Source organism: Geotrypetes seraphini, chromosome 11 (assembly GCF_902459505.1).
Source record: "Geotrypetes seraphini chromosome 11, aGeoSer1.1, whole genome shotgun sequence".
In the NCBI taxonomy this organism is placed as follows: Eukaryota; Metazoa; Chordata; class Amphibia; order Gymnophiona; family Dermophiidae; genus Geotrypetes; species Geotrypetes seraphini.
Genome location: NC_047094.1, coordinates 49,119,333 through 49,135,955, shown reverse-complemented (window position 1 = coordinate 49,135,955; position 16,623 = coordinate 49,119,333). Strand labels below are relative to the sequence as shown.

The 16,623-nt window shown below is 42.1% G+C and overlaps 1 protein-coding gene across 1 annotated transcript in view; it reads right to left on the bottom strand.

Moving 5' to 3' along the window:
* Positions 1-1,143: 1,143 nt before the first annotated feature.
* Positions 1,144-16,623, bottom strand: part of RHBDL1 (rhomboid like 1) — an 81,893-nt gene continuing 66,413 nt past the window's right edge. Inside the window, exons 6-8 of the mRNA XM_033914800.1 lie at positions 13,425-13,525; positions 11,017-11,077; positions 1,144-3,529 (exon numbers count right to left, since the gene is read on the bottom strand). Coding sequence (XP_033770691.1) covers positions 3,258-3,529; positions 11,017-11,077; positions 13,425-13,525 — 434 coding nt within the window. The 3' untranslated portion in view covers positions 1,144-3,257. The remainder of the gene's footprint in view (positions 3,530-11,016; positions 11,078-13,424; positions 13,526-16,623) is intronic.

Genomic DNA, 16,623 nt, shown 5'->3' with positions numbered 1-16,623 from the left:
TTTTTTGAAGGCCGCCTAAATTTTTAGAGGCGCCTTGTTACAGAATCGCTTTTTTTGATAGGCGCCTAAGTCTCAATTATTGCTGATTAAAAAGCTTATTTAAGCTTGTTAATCAATTTAGATAGGTGCCTAGCTAGATGGGCGCCTCCATAACAGGTGCCTAACATTAGGCGCCGGTTACAGAATTTTGGCCATGGTGCCATAGGCACAATACAAGCTGGTTTCAACATGGCTGAAGTCCAAAGGAGCAGGACGAAACTAATGGGTTATTAGAAAACAAAACAGGAACAAAATGAATTTGTTAGTTTAACCTGCTAACTGAATTATCAAAACAATTGTTTTGCTAATACTGTTGCTTTAAAACAAATGCATAAGAATGGAGCATTGCTTACAGATACTCAACTACCTGACACCTGGCACATTTGGAACAACATTTGTAATGCAAAGGCTAATATCAATACAAGAATAAGACAGAGAGGGAAGAAAGAGCTGCACACCTATAAGACAATAATGGAACAGCAGAAAGAAACCTGCCAGTGCAAGAAAGAGAATGAAGGAGTGAGAGACATGGAGGAACAACAAACACAGAGCAGAAAAGGGCAGCAGAAGAAAGACAAGAAAGGATAATGGACATAGAGCAGGAAAGAGTAGCAGATAGAAAGCCAGGAAGAAGTCATGGGTACAAAGCAGAGAGAGACAGAAGTAACAGATAGCAGCAAAGAGCAGCAGAAGGGCTAGAAGGAGAGGGAATGGGGGTGTACTAGGGTTGTGCACTGAAGATTTTGGTTTTGGTCCTATCCTCTCCCAATTACAAAAGTTAATAAAATTATTTCTCTACCTCCACTCCCCTCTTACCAATCAGCAATATGACAAATATTGACACCAGGAAGTACTTCTTCACAGAAAGGGTGGTGGATCACTGGAACAAACTTCCGATGCAGGTGATCAAGGCCACCAGCGTGCTCGACTTTAAGAATAAATGGGACATACACGTGGGATCACTACGAGGGTCGAGCTAAAGAACTAAGTCATTAGCACCCAGACTTAATGGGGTGGGTCAGTAGAGTGGGCAGACTTGATGGGCTGTAGCCCTTTTCTGCCGTCATCTTTCTATGTTTCTATGTTTCTATGTTTCTAAATATTAAACAAATACACCAATGGGATAAGAGAGCCGAAACACCCATGGAGGTCTGTGAGAACCCATGGGGGAGGGGTGCTAAAACGAAAAATAACATTTTGTTGGTATTTATTTTGGTTTGTCTTTGACATTTCAAATATCAGCACGTCCCCTGTAATAAGATACAGAGCAAGAAAGAGAGAAGTAATAGATACACAACAGGAGATCACAGCAGACCAGAAAGACAGACAGAGGGAAGTAACAGATTCACTTTCCTGTTCAGTACCTGGAAAAGATAAACATTATGATTCTCCAGAAAATGTCAACAGTTCCAACATAAATGGAAACTTTACCAAAACATACCCTGTTCTTGTGGGCCTCAAATCAGCCTAGTTTCTTGGATTTCCACAATGAATATACAAGAAGTACGTCTAAATGCAATGCAAGCAAATAGATTTCGCACATGCTCCATGTTGACCACTCTCTTGTGTCGCTCTCAAGGCTCAGATTTGGGATACCGGTACTGGATCATATCTTGACCTGACATTAAGTGCATCTAGGAATTTTAAATTGTCAGTAAGGACACTACAGGAGAAAGCTCTAAAGGCCCTATTTACTGTAAATAAACCCCAGGCCAGTTATGATCCTTCATTATAACTACTGCTAAAATTACTTGATAGCATTCGACCAAACCTGTTATAAGGTACACAATCCCAATAGGTACAATGCTTCTGTAAACAGAATGTTTTCCCTTACAACTCACTGTACAAAATAAGAGCTTTCAGATTTTAAGTCATCTCAGTAACAAGAGCTGCACTAAATCTTCCCTCCATCCCCAACTTGGCACCTATGTAGCAGACCTATCATATTAAAACAGCATTGTCTTGCAGGACTCAAATAGCAAAATCCCTACTTAGGAAAATACAGCACCATAAATACTGGAATGTGCTTTAGAACACCAATACACCTCCTGTTGGGACGTGTCTTTGGAAAACAGAACAAGCTGGACTGCTATCGGTCCTACTCAGAACCTACACCTCAGAAGAATACTTTACCTGCAGAATACTGTTGCACATACAGACAGATCCTCATTAAATATATTATAATTGACCAGGAATTAGAAATATGAAGACAAAAACTAAACTGGGAACTCCAAAAAGTCTAACTCTCCATACAATGCAACAATGGAGATACACTGAGCAAAGACATCAAAGAGGCACAGTTCCCATAATAGGGAAATCTGACCAGAGACAATGCTAACCGACACCATCAATTGTCCTGGTTAATCTTTCTCTATTTACTATTATCATTGTTATGTTTGATAGCCAGCAAAGAGCTACAAGGCAAAGTAACAAGTAGAGAACAGGAGAGACATAAAGAGAAACTGAGAAATGGAAGAGAATGTTAAATATAGAGTAGCCAAGAGAGCAAGAGAATGGAGGATAGAGTATACAAAGGGAGATAGAAAAGAGAGGAATGAGAACTTGATGGAAGAGAAGGCAGAAGAAAGAGGCAGACTAGGTCAGATGAGAAACATAAACATTGCTGTCCCAGAAAACCTCAAAAGAGGAGGCCTACAAAGTCACAAGGCTAAAGGAGAAGCCGAGATAAAGATGATCGGAAAAGGGGAAGTGAGGTGGAGGGAACTAAGAGAAGAGACAACCCAGAGAAAGGAGAGCTAGAGCCGGAATGAGGGATAAAATGCAAAGGTGCAACGGGAGAGATGGTCAAGGAGGAAAAATGGAGAGAAAGAGCAGGAAAAGACCTTCAAATGAGTTGCAACCATTCCTCGAGCTGTCCTAGAAACACTATGAGCTTATGCAGGCACTACCATGAGGTAATAGAAGTACGGTCCTTTGGGTGAGAATCACAAACACAGGCTGCTTTCTTTGTTGTCATTTTGCAATCATAGTTTTTGTTGCTGCTTATTTTTCACAGAAAATGTGTTCTGGTCTTCCTGCTTCCCCAGCAGGAGGATAAAAAAATATCCAGGTCAGCGTTAGATCTCAGCAATCATATGTCGAAAATAAAACTTTGTGTTTGCCCACATGTTCAGGTTTGTGATTGGCATCTGTGTAGTAGCCTTTTCTCTATTTTTCCTTTCGTTGTGGCACTTCCAAGAATGTGAGGGAGCCCAGCACTATGGTGGAGGTGGGATCTGGACTCCCAACAGGTCATAGGCAAAGACATTCCAGAAGATGGCAAAGGCAAGGAAAGTGGCGTAGGAAAGCAGCATCACCCACCAGCCGCACTGGTCATGCAGGTTCTCCTCATAACTGCGTAGGATCGTTAACCCCATGCTAATGCCCACCACGGCCCCTGCCAAATGTGCCATGAAGCTGGGCTGGGGGCCTGATGCAGGCAGAGGTGGAGAAAAACGCAGCCAGACAGCCCGGCCCACCTCAGAGCTCACTGTGTGGGGAACAAGAACATTCACAAAATAAATATTCTGGCTCCTTTTCTCTCCAGTAGTTTTAAAAGTACATTTCATTTTTGCATTCAGTAATAAGTTTCTTAGGAAACGTTTTAAATTTTTTTTTTTTTTTTATGCTTCCTCTTCAGTTTTTTTGTTGTACACAGGAGAAAACCCGAAGTAGAAGCATAAAATAAAATAAAAAGATTGAAAACGCTTCCTCAGAAAAATACAAAAAAACTTATGTAGGTAACACTAGGAAAAGAAATATTGTCTGGTTAAAATAGCCAAGATTTACAATTGGCATTCTTATACTTGTTTTGATTCAATTCATGACATTTCAGCTCACATCTAATGATTTCTCTCAACTTTCGCTACTCAGAAGAACAGCTTAAGTTGTCACACCACCTTATCTAGTCTCAACATCCTCTGCATACAAACCTTTGTGAGTGAGGGATATCGACTTATTCCCTCTAAAAGGAAAAATAAATGTAGCTAAAATATATTTAGCAAATACAAATCTATTTAAAAGAAAGCCAACAAATTGATTGGGTATAACAGTGTTTCTCAAATTCAGTCCTGGGAGTAAATCCCCTTGCCAGTCAGGTTTTCAGGCTATTCACAATACATTTGCATACACTGCTTCCATTATATGCAAATTTCTTTCATGCATATTCATTGTGGATATCCTGAAAACCTGACTGGCAAGGGGGTACTCCAGGACAGAGTTGAGAAACACTGGGTAGAACATATACTTTTAGGGTTTCTCAACCCAGTCCTTAGGAAACCCCAAGCCAGTCTGGCTTTCAAGGTATCCATAACAAATATGCATGAGATATATTTGCATATAATGGAGGCTGTGCATGCAAAATATCTCATGCATATTCATTGTAGATATCTAGAAAACCAGACTGGCTTGGCATTCTCCAAGGACTGGATTGAGAAACTCTGCAGCTACTAATAGTAGAGAATGACACAGGGACAAATTTTTTCCCATCCTCTGGGGCAGGGGTAGGCAATTCCGGTCCTTGAGAGCCAAAGGCAGGTCAGGTTTTCAGGATATCCACAATTAATATGTATGTATGGATTTGCTTGCACTGCCTCCTTGAGATGCAAATCTATCTCATGCATATTTATTGTGGATATCCTGAAAACCTGACCTGTCTGTGGCTCTTGAGGACCGGAATTGCCTACCGCTGCCCTAGGGAAATCATTTTCCTGTCCTGTCCCGGCGAGTTCTTTTCTTGTCCCTGCCCCATTCCTGCAAGCTCTGCCCTTATCTGCACAAGCCTCAAACACTTTAAAACCATAAGTGTTCGAGGCTTGTGTGATTAAGGCAGAGCTTCCAGGAATGGGGCAGGGACAGGGACACTGACAAAGCTCACGGGGATGGGACAGGGAAATTGAGTTCCGGAGAAAAATTTGTCCCCGTGTCATTCTCTAACTAATAGCTTTACTATTAGGCTAGTACTTCTCAAACCTGTTCTGCAGCAGTACCAGTCTGGTTTTCTGTATATACACAAGAATAAAAATGAGATAAATCTGAATGCAACAGAGAAAGTATATGAAAATCTCTCTCATAAGTATTTATTGCAGATAGATATTGTGAAAGCCTGATTGACTGGTGCTCTCTCGAGACAGATTTGAGAACCACTGTACTAGATACTGCTGTCCCAGAAATTGACACTGGTTAGCTTTAGAAATGTCTCCTCTCTACCAAGCCCTCGTTGCTGGTTTTCATGGAATTCATTTCATTTCTAGTGTGTTCACCCTGCTAGCAGCAATAGCTTCTTGCATGTTGAGGATATCACATCTATATGTTTGGAACCTGAAGCTACTAAGGATTCAGATTCCACTGGCTTTCCAAGGTTATAAGGAGGCCATTTTGATGCAGAAGAATGAATGCCACTCTAGTCTGTCAAGATTAGTGAACTACTTAAGAGTTTGACTGTCTTTGTCAGGGCAGTAAATAAAAAGAAAACAAACTGCAGTATTACCACCCTTGCAACGGTTTTTCAAGCTGGACTAATGCAAAAATGGAGAAACAAGTTTGTAAATGTACAAACAAATATTGTGATTAGGCAGACAGTATCATTTGACTATGCATCAAAAGTCTGCAGGCATAGTTAGAGGATCAACAAGCACTGACTGATGCCCAAGACAACATATGCAAAATCTAAAGACATGAGAATGTATCACTTTTCCAATTAAATTTTAACTAATTAAGAATCCAAAAGAAGTTAATATTCTACTGGTACTAAAATCCAGTATACAAGCAACAGCATATCGAGTGTGCAATATATACAGGGTGTCCACAAAGTCTCTTTACAATTTCAAAAAATTGCTAAAAAGGCAAGTGATGAGATATGTTAATCAAATTTGTCCTATATACTCAGTCATTATCAAAGTTTGTAATCACATTGCATTTGGGTATTTCAGGTACCCTGTTGATGAAAGAGAGGCTGTTGAATAAACCCCTAAAATATGGCTACTCCTCAAGTGGATGACAAAGAAAATCTGAGGAAAACGTAGATTTGTAAGACAATCCTTTGCTTGTTCTCCTTGAAAATCCATCCGTATAGAGGTGTATTAAATGAGGCAAAAAAATCTTTCAATATCTACAGTACTCCTCATTTTGTCATAATTTCCACAGATTTTTCTATTCATTTGTTTTTTAATAAAATCTTGAAATTGTAAAGAGACTTTGTGGACACCCTGTATAATTTTGATTACTTTGATCTTTTGCCTCACAGGGTACCCGGGATTGACTCCTATACTGCATACTATGAAGTGTGTTACAGTTGATTTTAATAATGGCTCTGACAAAAGAATTCCTAGATCCAGCTGAAAGAGAGAGAGACTTTAAACTGTACTGGGACTTGATCTTGTCAAAATGCACAGCATTCCAACTTTACAAAGTGCAATTGACATTATTAATAGACAAGGAGAATCTCTTAAAACACTGTTTTTTAAACAAGAGCTTTTGAAGCCTGTGCCTGGATTCTGTTTTTCCCTAGTACCAGGGCCGGATTAATGAATAGGCCTAGTAGACATGTGCCTAGGGCCTGAAGTTGTCAGGGGGGCCCAATGAAACAGAGGACTCAGGTGTTTGTTTGTTTTTTCCTTGGCAACATGGGCCCCCTGGGAAAGATCAGCAGCACTGGCTTCCCCCCTCCCCGGGAGATCGACAACACCGCCCTTCCCCTGGCATCGACATCAACGAACCAGAATATGTGACGTCAGAGGGGGTGGACTGGCAGATGCAAGGAGTTGCTGCAAGGTCCCGCTATGACTGCCTCTGCCAGCTCTGCTCAGGGAAGAAGTAATGGACATCGGAGGAGTTGGACCGGCAGACGCAGTCATTGCGGGACCTTGCAGCAACTCCTTGTATCTGCCGGTCCACCCCTTCCGACATCACTTATTCTGGTTTGTTGATGTCAATGCCGGAGGGAGGGCAGTGTGCCTGGGGGGCCGGCATTGTCGATCTCCCGGGAGAGGGGGGCTGGTGTTGTCGATCTCCAAGGGGAGGGGCCCAGCGCTGCCGATCTTTCCCACGTTGCCAAAGGAAAAAACAAACAAACACCTGAGTCCTCTGTTTCTTCAGAGGGCCCCCTCTGACCTAAAAGGGTGATGGAGGGAGAGAAAGGGGCAGGTGCTGATGGAATTGGTGTGCAGGGAAAGGGGAGAGATATAAGGGGAAGGATACTGGATGGAATTGGATTGAAGGGAAAGAAAGGGGGGCAGATGCTGATGGAACTGGGGTGCATGGAAAGGGTAGAGAGACATAAAGGAGAAGAATACTGGATGGAATTGGGTAGGAGGGAAAGAAAGGGGGCAGATGCTGATGGAAGTAGGGGAAGGGATAGGAGAGAGTGAAATGCCAGACCATGGGGGTGTGGGAGAGGGAAGGGAAGGAGAGGAGAGGAGAATGATGCCAGACCATTGGAGGAGGGAAGGGAAGAAGATGGATGCCATACCAATGGGGGGGGGGAGGAAGAGATGGAAAGGAGAGGCAGACAATTTCTGTAAGAGGCATAGAAAGAGAGCAGATGCTGTATGGAAGAGGCAGAGAGAGGGCAGACAGTGGATGGAAGGAAGAGAATGATGAGAAGATGAGGAAAGCAGAAACCAGACAACAAAGGTAGAAAAAATTTATATTTGTTTTATTTCTCTTTGCTTTAGGATAAAGTATTATTATAGCTGTGTTGATAATCGTTTATTAATAGAAAATGGAAAAAAGATTATCCTGTTTATTGGACTAATTTTAATACATTTTTTATTAATTCAGAGACCATAATTCCTTTCCTCAAGTCAGGACAGGGATACTGTAACAGCAGTATATTTTACTGACTTGAAGAAAGAGGTTTTAACCTCTGAAAGCTATGTGAGAAATGGATTAGTTCCATAAATTGACGAGCACTACATTTTCTTGCCCCATGCCTCCTACCCATATGCAAAATATAAATTGGTGGACTTCCCAAAGCCCTGCCAGCTGAAGATCTCTTCCTCTAGGAAGGAAGGGGAGATTGTTCAGAAATGTTTGGAGGTTGCATAAAAGAAAAACTGGTAATCTTTGTTCTATGTTTTGTATTTAAAAATTAAAAAAAAAGAAATAAAATGGAAATAAAGAAGTAAATAAGAAAATGGGTAAATAAATGGGGCGGGGCATGGCGGGGTGGAGTCAGGCAGGGGGCCCAGTGTACTTGTGTGCCTAGGGGCCCTCGACAAATTAATCCTGCCCTGCCTAGTACACCTATTCCCAAATTTGCCACATAAGCTGATGGAACACAGAAGTAAATTAATGCCAGGGCTCAGCTATTCAATCAGAACTGGTGAGGGAAAGAAAGATGCCACACAGAGCACTGTACCCCAAGTTAAGTTATGAGTCTCTGGGTAAAGAGAGGAGTTTCTGGGGGAGCCATCAGATGTAGGGCAGGATTAAGGCACATGCAAACTAGGTATGTGTCTAGGGTCCAGATGTGCTAATTCAGTGGTTCTCAAGGCAGATATTTGTCATGACACGTCTGTTGTTGGTAGAAAGAAGAGGTTGAGAGGAGCAGAACAATTACTACCCACAGAAAAGTATCTCTTTGGTCAGATCCAAGATGGTGCAGTGGTGAGCAGATGCACAAGCTGTTGCTCCCTAGCTTTGGTGCGGAGCCTCTGGAGTCGAGAGCCTGACCTGTTTGGGATGGGGAAAAGGAGAACGAAGATCTGTGAGCCTCCCCCGTTGTCTTCTTCCACTCCTGCGATGAAGCAGGCAATGCTTGATAGCTTTCGAGCCACAGCGGGACAGAATTTCCCCCTCTTTTCAGATGAACCCGCAATGGAAACTTTGAGCCCTGTTCAACATGCCCTGTTCGACTAGGAACTGGTGTGTCTGCCGGTCATCGCGGATCCAAGGAGACTGCTTTGCAAGTAGATGCTGGTATGCAAGGGAGATTCTACCGGACAAGCAGCCTCAAACATTTTGGGGCAAGGAACTGAGTAATTTGCTGCGAGTTAAGGGCCAACCAATTCCCGATATCGAACAGAGGGTTATAGTAAAACCAGCTGTAACGATTCTGTAGTCGCTATGGGGAGGCCATTAGCGACATGCATCACTCGGTGCTAAGTAAAGTGAAGCAAAATACTGGTGGTGATTTAAAAGATATTTTGGAAGCGGTTCTTCTTCAGGCACAAGTGTCTGATTATTGTTCCTCAGATTTGAAGATATTGAAAGAAAAGGTTCAGACTGTGGAAGCAGTAGAGGCTGTTGCAAAAAAAAAAGATAAGAATGATACAAGACGCCTGGAATATTTAGAAAATCAAATCAGGAGATATAATTTGAGAGTATTAAATTTTCCAAAATCTCCATTGGTGTCTGCTGCTAGATATCTTCAAGAAATTTCTGATTGAGATTTTGAAAATGCCCACTGATTCATTACCCCCGATTACTAGAGCTACATATTTGCAAAGAATTAGAAGTTCGGGTGATATAATTTCTAAAGGCCCTGAAGTGAACGGGGGCAATATGGGCCTGACAACTTTTCTGGAATCCTCTTTGGAGGTGATAACGCAAAGACCAATATTAGTGGTTTCTTTTGCCTTTGAGTTGGACCGCAATTCAGTATTGAAACTTTCCTTTAGATATTTGGAACCAAACTTTTTAGGATCAAAGATAAGAATCTTTCCAGATTTAGCAAGAGACACACAAATTAGGTGCAAGGCCTTTTTGGCATTGAGGCCTAAGGTACAGGCTTTATCAGCTTTTATGTTACGTTTTCCATGTGTTTGTTGCATTCTTTTTGAGGGGAAACAATTTCAATTCAATGATCCTAAACAGTTGGAATATTTTCTGAGAGCTAGAGTTAATGTTATAATGTAATCTCATATATGTTAACTGATAAACTGGCTTGGAGGAGGGTTTTTTTGGGCCGGATGCTCATAGTTTAAAAGATTTCTTTTGACTTATTTTCCTTTCTATCTTGGGATTTTAATGCTATTATGTGGTGGGCGGAATTTAAAAAATATTTGCCTTATTGTACTTTATGGTACTCCTTGTAATATTCTATTTTTTGTATTTTTCTGTTTTCAAATATCCCAATTGTTATGATGATGTAAAATCTGAAATAATAAAAATAAAATAAAAAGTATCTCTTTGGGTAATGCCAAAGAGGTCTGTAAAGATTTTTAGCAGCACCATCTGGTTAGTGACAGATTGAAGAATTATCCAGATAAAGGCTGAACTTTTACATAAGAACATAAGAATTGCCACTGCTGGGTCAGACCAATGGTCCATTGTGCACAGCAGTCCGCTCACGCGGCGACCCTTAGGTCAAAGCCCAGTGCCCTATTTGAGTGTAGCCTTACCTGCGTACGTTCTGGTTCAGCAGGAACTTGTCTAACCTTGTCTTGAATCCTTGGAGGGCATTTTCCCCTAAAAACAGCCTCCAGAAGAGCGTTCCAGATTTCTACCAGTCTCTGGGTGAAGAAGAACTTCCTTATGTTTGTACGGAATCTATCCCCTTTTAACTTTATCACCGCAGCTGGTGATTAAAAAAACCACTAATGTGGCTTATAAAAGGGGGGGGGGGGGGGAGACAGGACTGACTTTTATGCAGTTCTATTTATGCCATTATCCTGCCTAGTTAAGTGCTGCATATCAGCTTTTAAGTAGCCAAGGGCTGACTCCACCCCCAGAAAGCCCCCAAAATAGCCTGGTTTGACATAGGTGCTAACTGGACATTTTCAGCAGCTGGTTAAATTGCTTTGAATATTGACCCAAGATTGAACTAAGAAGTGGTGGTAGTGGTGGTGGAGGTCTTTGTTTTGAAGGTGTGCCCAAAATGCAGGCTATGATTTATCTGGTAGAAAGAATGGCAGTACAGTAATTTGATTATGGGTACCAAATAGATGTTCAAAATAGACTTTAATATAAGCTAGCAAGTAGAAACAAAACCAGAGCTTTTAAACCCAGAGGAGTTAAGGCAGAAAACATACTCACTGCACACCAGAGCTAGGATCATTCGGAGCAGCTTATACGGACAGCGCATACCAGCCCAGTTCTGAGAGCAAGGAGAGAGAGAGGATGTCAGAACAACTGAACCAATGGCCATTCTCCACACTGATGAGATAGGATTTTCTTGGCCAGTCAGATTACACACTCTATTCACTTCCCAAATCCCCCTGACTTCTGGGCTTTGAGCTCCTCGATCAGAAGATGTGTAAACCCCAGTGTATTAGAAGGTGAGAGGGTTCTGTAGCAGAAGTCATGGATCTTCATTTAGCACAATGGGACTTTCTCTTGGGTTAGACCTCTAACATCTCCTTTGGTAGTCTGACCACAGAGACTGCAACTTCCTTGAGTGCCAAATACATGAGTGCTCTTGTGTGAACCAGCAGGTGGTACTATAGAATGGTAGCATGGGAACCCCCCCTACTGCAGAAGTTTTGATGGATGGTTTTCAATAAAAGTTCTAAATGCCTACAATTTATTTCACTAATGCCCTCAAAATAGTCTTTCCATAGCAACTAAAAACCCCCCCACAGTGACCAGAAAATCCCGACTGCAACATATGAACATAGCAGTACGGTAGAACACCAACAAGAGCAATGCATGAGCAGGGTAGGAAGGCAAAATGTTCACAGGAGAATGCATGAGCAGAGCAGAAAGGCAAAACACTACCCCATTCAATACATGAGCAAGATACGAAGGCAATATGTTTCCAGAGTCAATGCATTAGCAAGACAGGTAGGCAAATTATTCCCAGGGGCAACACACAAGCAGGGCAGAAAGGCAAAATATAACCTGTGACAACGCATGAATAGGACAGGTGAATGCATTAGCAAGGCAGGTAGGCAAAAAACAAAAACAAAAAAACATTTCCAGGGTCAATACATGAACAGGGCTGAAAGGTAAAAATGTTCCTGGTGCAATGAATGAGCAGGGCATGAAGGCAAAATACTACCCAAGACAACAGGAGAGCAGGGCAGGAAGGCAAAATGTTCCTGGTGCAATGCAAGAACAGAGTAGGAAGGCAAAACAGTTCCAAGGGCAGTGCAGGAAGGTAGAATGCTCTCAGAGGTAAAGTGAAGCCCCAGCAAAGACAAAAATGCCTCCACATTTATTCAGAAATGGAAAATTGCAGAAGTTAAGCAAAAAGACGCAAGACTTTACACTGGGAAACCTATGAAATTTATGGCATGTCTACCCTAGTCCACAAAAAAAAATAGTTTTAGCCAAAAATATAGGCTAACTGAAGTGATCAACAAGAAAGATCAGAAGCAACAAAGTGTGATAGATTAGAGACTGCAGGCTACCGATTCCTTTTGTGTTGGCAGTCTAACTGACTGCCACCTGAACTGCAAATGGGTTTGCACTTTAGCCCGAGGTTTATTCATTTAATATTGTTTGAAAGGTCTTGAATGTTGATCTTATACCTCTGCTAAAATGTGGCCACACTGGTTTTGGGTTCAAATAAACTGTTCTTGGTACACCATACTGCAGTGCTCTTCACTCTTTTTTTTGTCGGAGCCACTTTAGATCCAACTAGGTTGAGGAAGAGCTATCAAATATCTTACCATGTGGGGCTGCAACACTCTGACCATTGAGTGTCCATGATATTCACCCCACCAGTCTATCTTCAAATTTTTCATTGGGGGAGGGATATCCTCAAAGAGGTGTGCATTTCCCAATGCATTCTCTTTGTCTATTGAGAAATGCCTAGCCCTTCAAGCATGTGGCTCTTAATCCATTTTCCCTTATTTTTTTTTAACTTGGGTAGAGAGACAGAGAGTAAAAGAAAAGAATCCAGAATGATGAGGGCCTCCTCGGAGGGTCTCCAGGGGCTGCCACTGGTATCCTGTAGTCTTTGATCTACCACATTTTGCTGTTTCTGGTCTTCTTGTTGATCACTGCTTGCTTTTCTTTGCCTCTGTTGTGGACGGCTAACTGAACTTAACCGAGGCATAAAGCTTGCAAATGCTTATTATATCTGAGAGGAAGTATGTAGCCTTTTCAATGTAAAATCTGTAAGCTCCTAGTTCCGTTTCAGTCTCTTATTATTTGTGGTCTGTAATGCTGATCAAAGGTGGTATTAAATATGCTGGGGCCTAAAGCAGAAATTTAGTGGGGGGCCCCAAAGCCCACCAAAATAGGCTGTATTTTGTTCAACTTTAGCTAGGCTTGGGGTCTCCTCTAGCTTGGGGCCCAGGGCAATTGCCCTATTTGCACTTCCCCTCCCCTAGTGCCAGTCCCAGTTCTGATAAAGACAAAAGTGAGGCATACCTACATTCCTTCTCTCCCCTCCACCTTCCCTCCCCTATCTCAATTCCTTCTCCAGCTTTCCAACCCTGCACTGCCCTGGCATTTCTCACTAGCCCAGCTACAGGGGCCAGGTCAGACTGGGTTACCATGACAACGTTGGCCATATGAGCTGAGCAGAGGGCATAGACTCCCCCAGAGCCGCCGACGAGAGGAGCCCTCATGTCTGTGATGGAAACCGTCAGGGACCCTGTGGTGCAGAGTGGAAGCAAATAAGAAGAGAAAGAGGAAGAAGGGATTCAGCCAAAGACACGGTGCCTGAATAAATTCATGTAAACCGTTCTGAGCTCCCCTGGGAGAACAGTATAGAAAAATTGAATAAATAAATAAATAAAAATACAGATCCATTCTCCAGGAGCGATGTCCTTCATAGGATCATATGGAACATTTACTGTGGGGTGGAAGTCAAGTTGGGGACACTGTTCATTCTGTGTTGGGCAGGAGTCCTCCACCTGCAGTCCTGCAAGTGGGAGGTACTGTTTCATTATGTCATGTTCAATAGTGAGAGATTGGCAAGTTCTTCAGAACTCCATGGAACCTGTATGTCCCAAACAATTGAAAACATAATATTAAAGCACCCCACCCCACTGGCATCAATGCAGCGGGAGAACTTCTGCTCAGCTTAGACGAAACAGTGGTTGGAGACATCATACAAATTCAAAAGGGAGAAAAGAGGTTCTGAAAAGCTGTGAAAAAAAAAAAACCAACAACAAAACCCAGCACCACCCTTCAGTTGTACCTACTGTTAGTATTTGTGAATTTATCCAATATAATGCAGACATATAGTAAGTACATAAGAACATAAGCAATGCCTCTGCTGGGTCAGACCTGGAGTCCATTGTGCCCAGCAGCCCGCTCACGCGGCGGCCCAACAGGTCCAGGACCTGTGCAGTGATCCTCTATTTATACCCTTCTATCCCCCTTTCCAGCAGGAAATTGTCCAATCCTTTCTTAAACCCCAATACCGTACTCTGCCCTATTACGTATTACACAAAATACATATTCACTTTTGCCATAACACAAAAGGGCTGGTTTTGGACAACTGTAGACAGATTTCCCCAGATTCTAGTTGAATTTTGGTGGAAAAATCAGCTGGTCTCCTTTTCCCATAGAATGGAAAAGTCTTTGACAACCCAGTTTCATGGGGAGAACATGTTTAAACTGCAGACCTCTAAGCAAATCCTGAAGAAAGCCACAGCGTGATGACTGAAATGTTGGTTCTACCCAACAAGATGCAGTGAGACCCAGAAACCTGCAACAACCATGATGCCAGCTGCAGAAACCCTGAGAAAACATATAACTCAGCTTCACATGGACAACATCTTTAAACTCACTAGAGACTTTTCCATTCTTTGGGAAAAAGAGACCAACTGACTTTCCCACCAAAATTCAAATTGGTGACCAATGGGCTTTCCTGCCTCATTTACCCAATCGGGTTTGAGGACTCACTATATAAAGACAAACTGTAGACCTCACAGCATACCCTGAAGAAAGCTACAGTATGATGGCTGAAATGTTGGTTCTACCTGACAAGACGCAGTGAGACCCAGAAACCTGCAACAAATACATTTTACTTGGTTCCCTAACCCTATTCTGATTCTGCATCACAAAATTATTACCAGTTTGTAGACCTAATGCTGAATGGATTACAAATTGAGGCCTAACAATTGTCTCTTTCTATTCCCTCCCTCCCTCCTTCCTTCCTATGTCCCGAGTTCTTGCCCCCTCCCCCTCCCTGCTTTCCAGCCTTTGTCCTTCCTCCCTCCCGCACCAAAGTCTTCCTGCCTTCCTCCCTCCCTCCCTGCCACACCAAAATTTGCCTGCTTGCCTTACTCCCTGCTCCGCTGATTCCTCCTCCCTGGTCCTCCACTTGCCCACTGCTGCCACAACTCCACAATGGGAAGGGCCAGCGGCATGCAATCGAGTCCACAAGCCTTCCCCCGACCTTCTCTCCAACGTAAGAATTGACGTTGGGGCAAGACTTGAGGATCTGACTGCACACTGCTGGCCCTTCTCTTCCTTTCCTGTGGCGGCAAGTGGGTAAGAGAGCAGTGAGCATCACCAGCAGCGGCGGGGGGGTGGCGACAAGCAGCAGCAGAACGCCGGGGGGGGGGGGGGCGGCGAAGTTGTATTTGCTCCATAAAACGCACTCTTTTCAGGGGTGGAAAAAGTGTGTCTTATGGAGCGAAAAATATAGTACATCAATTAGAGGAAAATTCAAAGTTACAATATTCTATCTGCATAGTTTCCAAGTTTATTTAATCTTTGATATACCATTTATCAAAAATATACTTAAACGGTTTACAATTATCAGAATATTGTTAAAATAAAATATAAACTTCAAAGTAAAAAGTGGGGGGGGACCACAAAACAAATAAGACTTACTGGAATAAAAAGGAAAAATGAGAAATGGTAAGAGCTTAAATACAATGAAAAAATAAAATGTTAAAAGGGAGGGAAGAAACGGAAGGGCTTTAGCACACTAGGTTAGGGCTCGCTTCAAAAGAAACGTTTCAGTTTGGTACTGCCATCTACATAGAAACTGTTACGGCTCTGGGAGAATAGAGTCAAACTAAGAAGGTGTCTTTAAAAAGGAATGTTTTTAGTTTACATTTGAATTTTTCAAGACATGTTTCTTTTCTAAGATCTGATGGAAGGATGTTCCATAACGTGGGGGCAATAACTGAGAAAATGGTTTTGCAGGTAGAATTGAGAAATAGTTTGTGAATAGAGGGGACAGAAAATAGGTTTTGAGTAGTGGAACACAGATTCTGGGAAGGGGTACATGGAATGAGAAGTTTATCGATGAATGCAGATGAATTAGACTGCTTGGTTTTGTAGAAAGATTTACGGTCCACTAATCAGTTACATAAACAAATACGTGCCTGTTAGTTTCTAGGGAACACCATAATATCTCATCCAGGTTCAGCTTTCTTGCCTATTTACACGACCAGACCAAGGCTAATGAGAAATACTTTTATTATGAAAATAGAAAAATATAATTCACAAGCCAGCAGCAATATCTAAATATTGTTCACAAAATATACGATTACATGTATGAAACTCAGTACATAATTATCACAACACACTTGCTAGATAACTAAGTAAAACACACTAAACAATTCCTTATAATAATAATTCCTGATTAGCAGCAATCTATTACAGTTATCACCAAGAGTAGCTTTACAAGCCTTATCCTATATCACAATTGGATGCACTTATCTAACCCCAGCTGAAAGATAATAGAATTCTGTATCCTCACCATCCAATTAGGCCTTGGCACAAAAT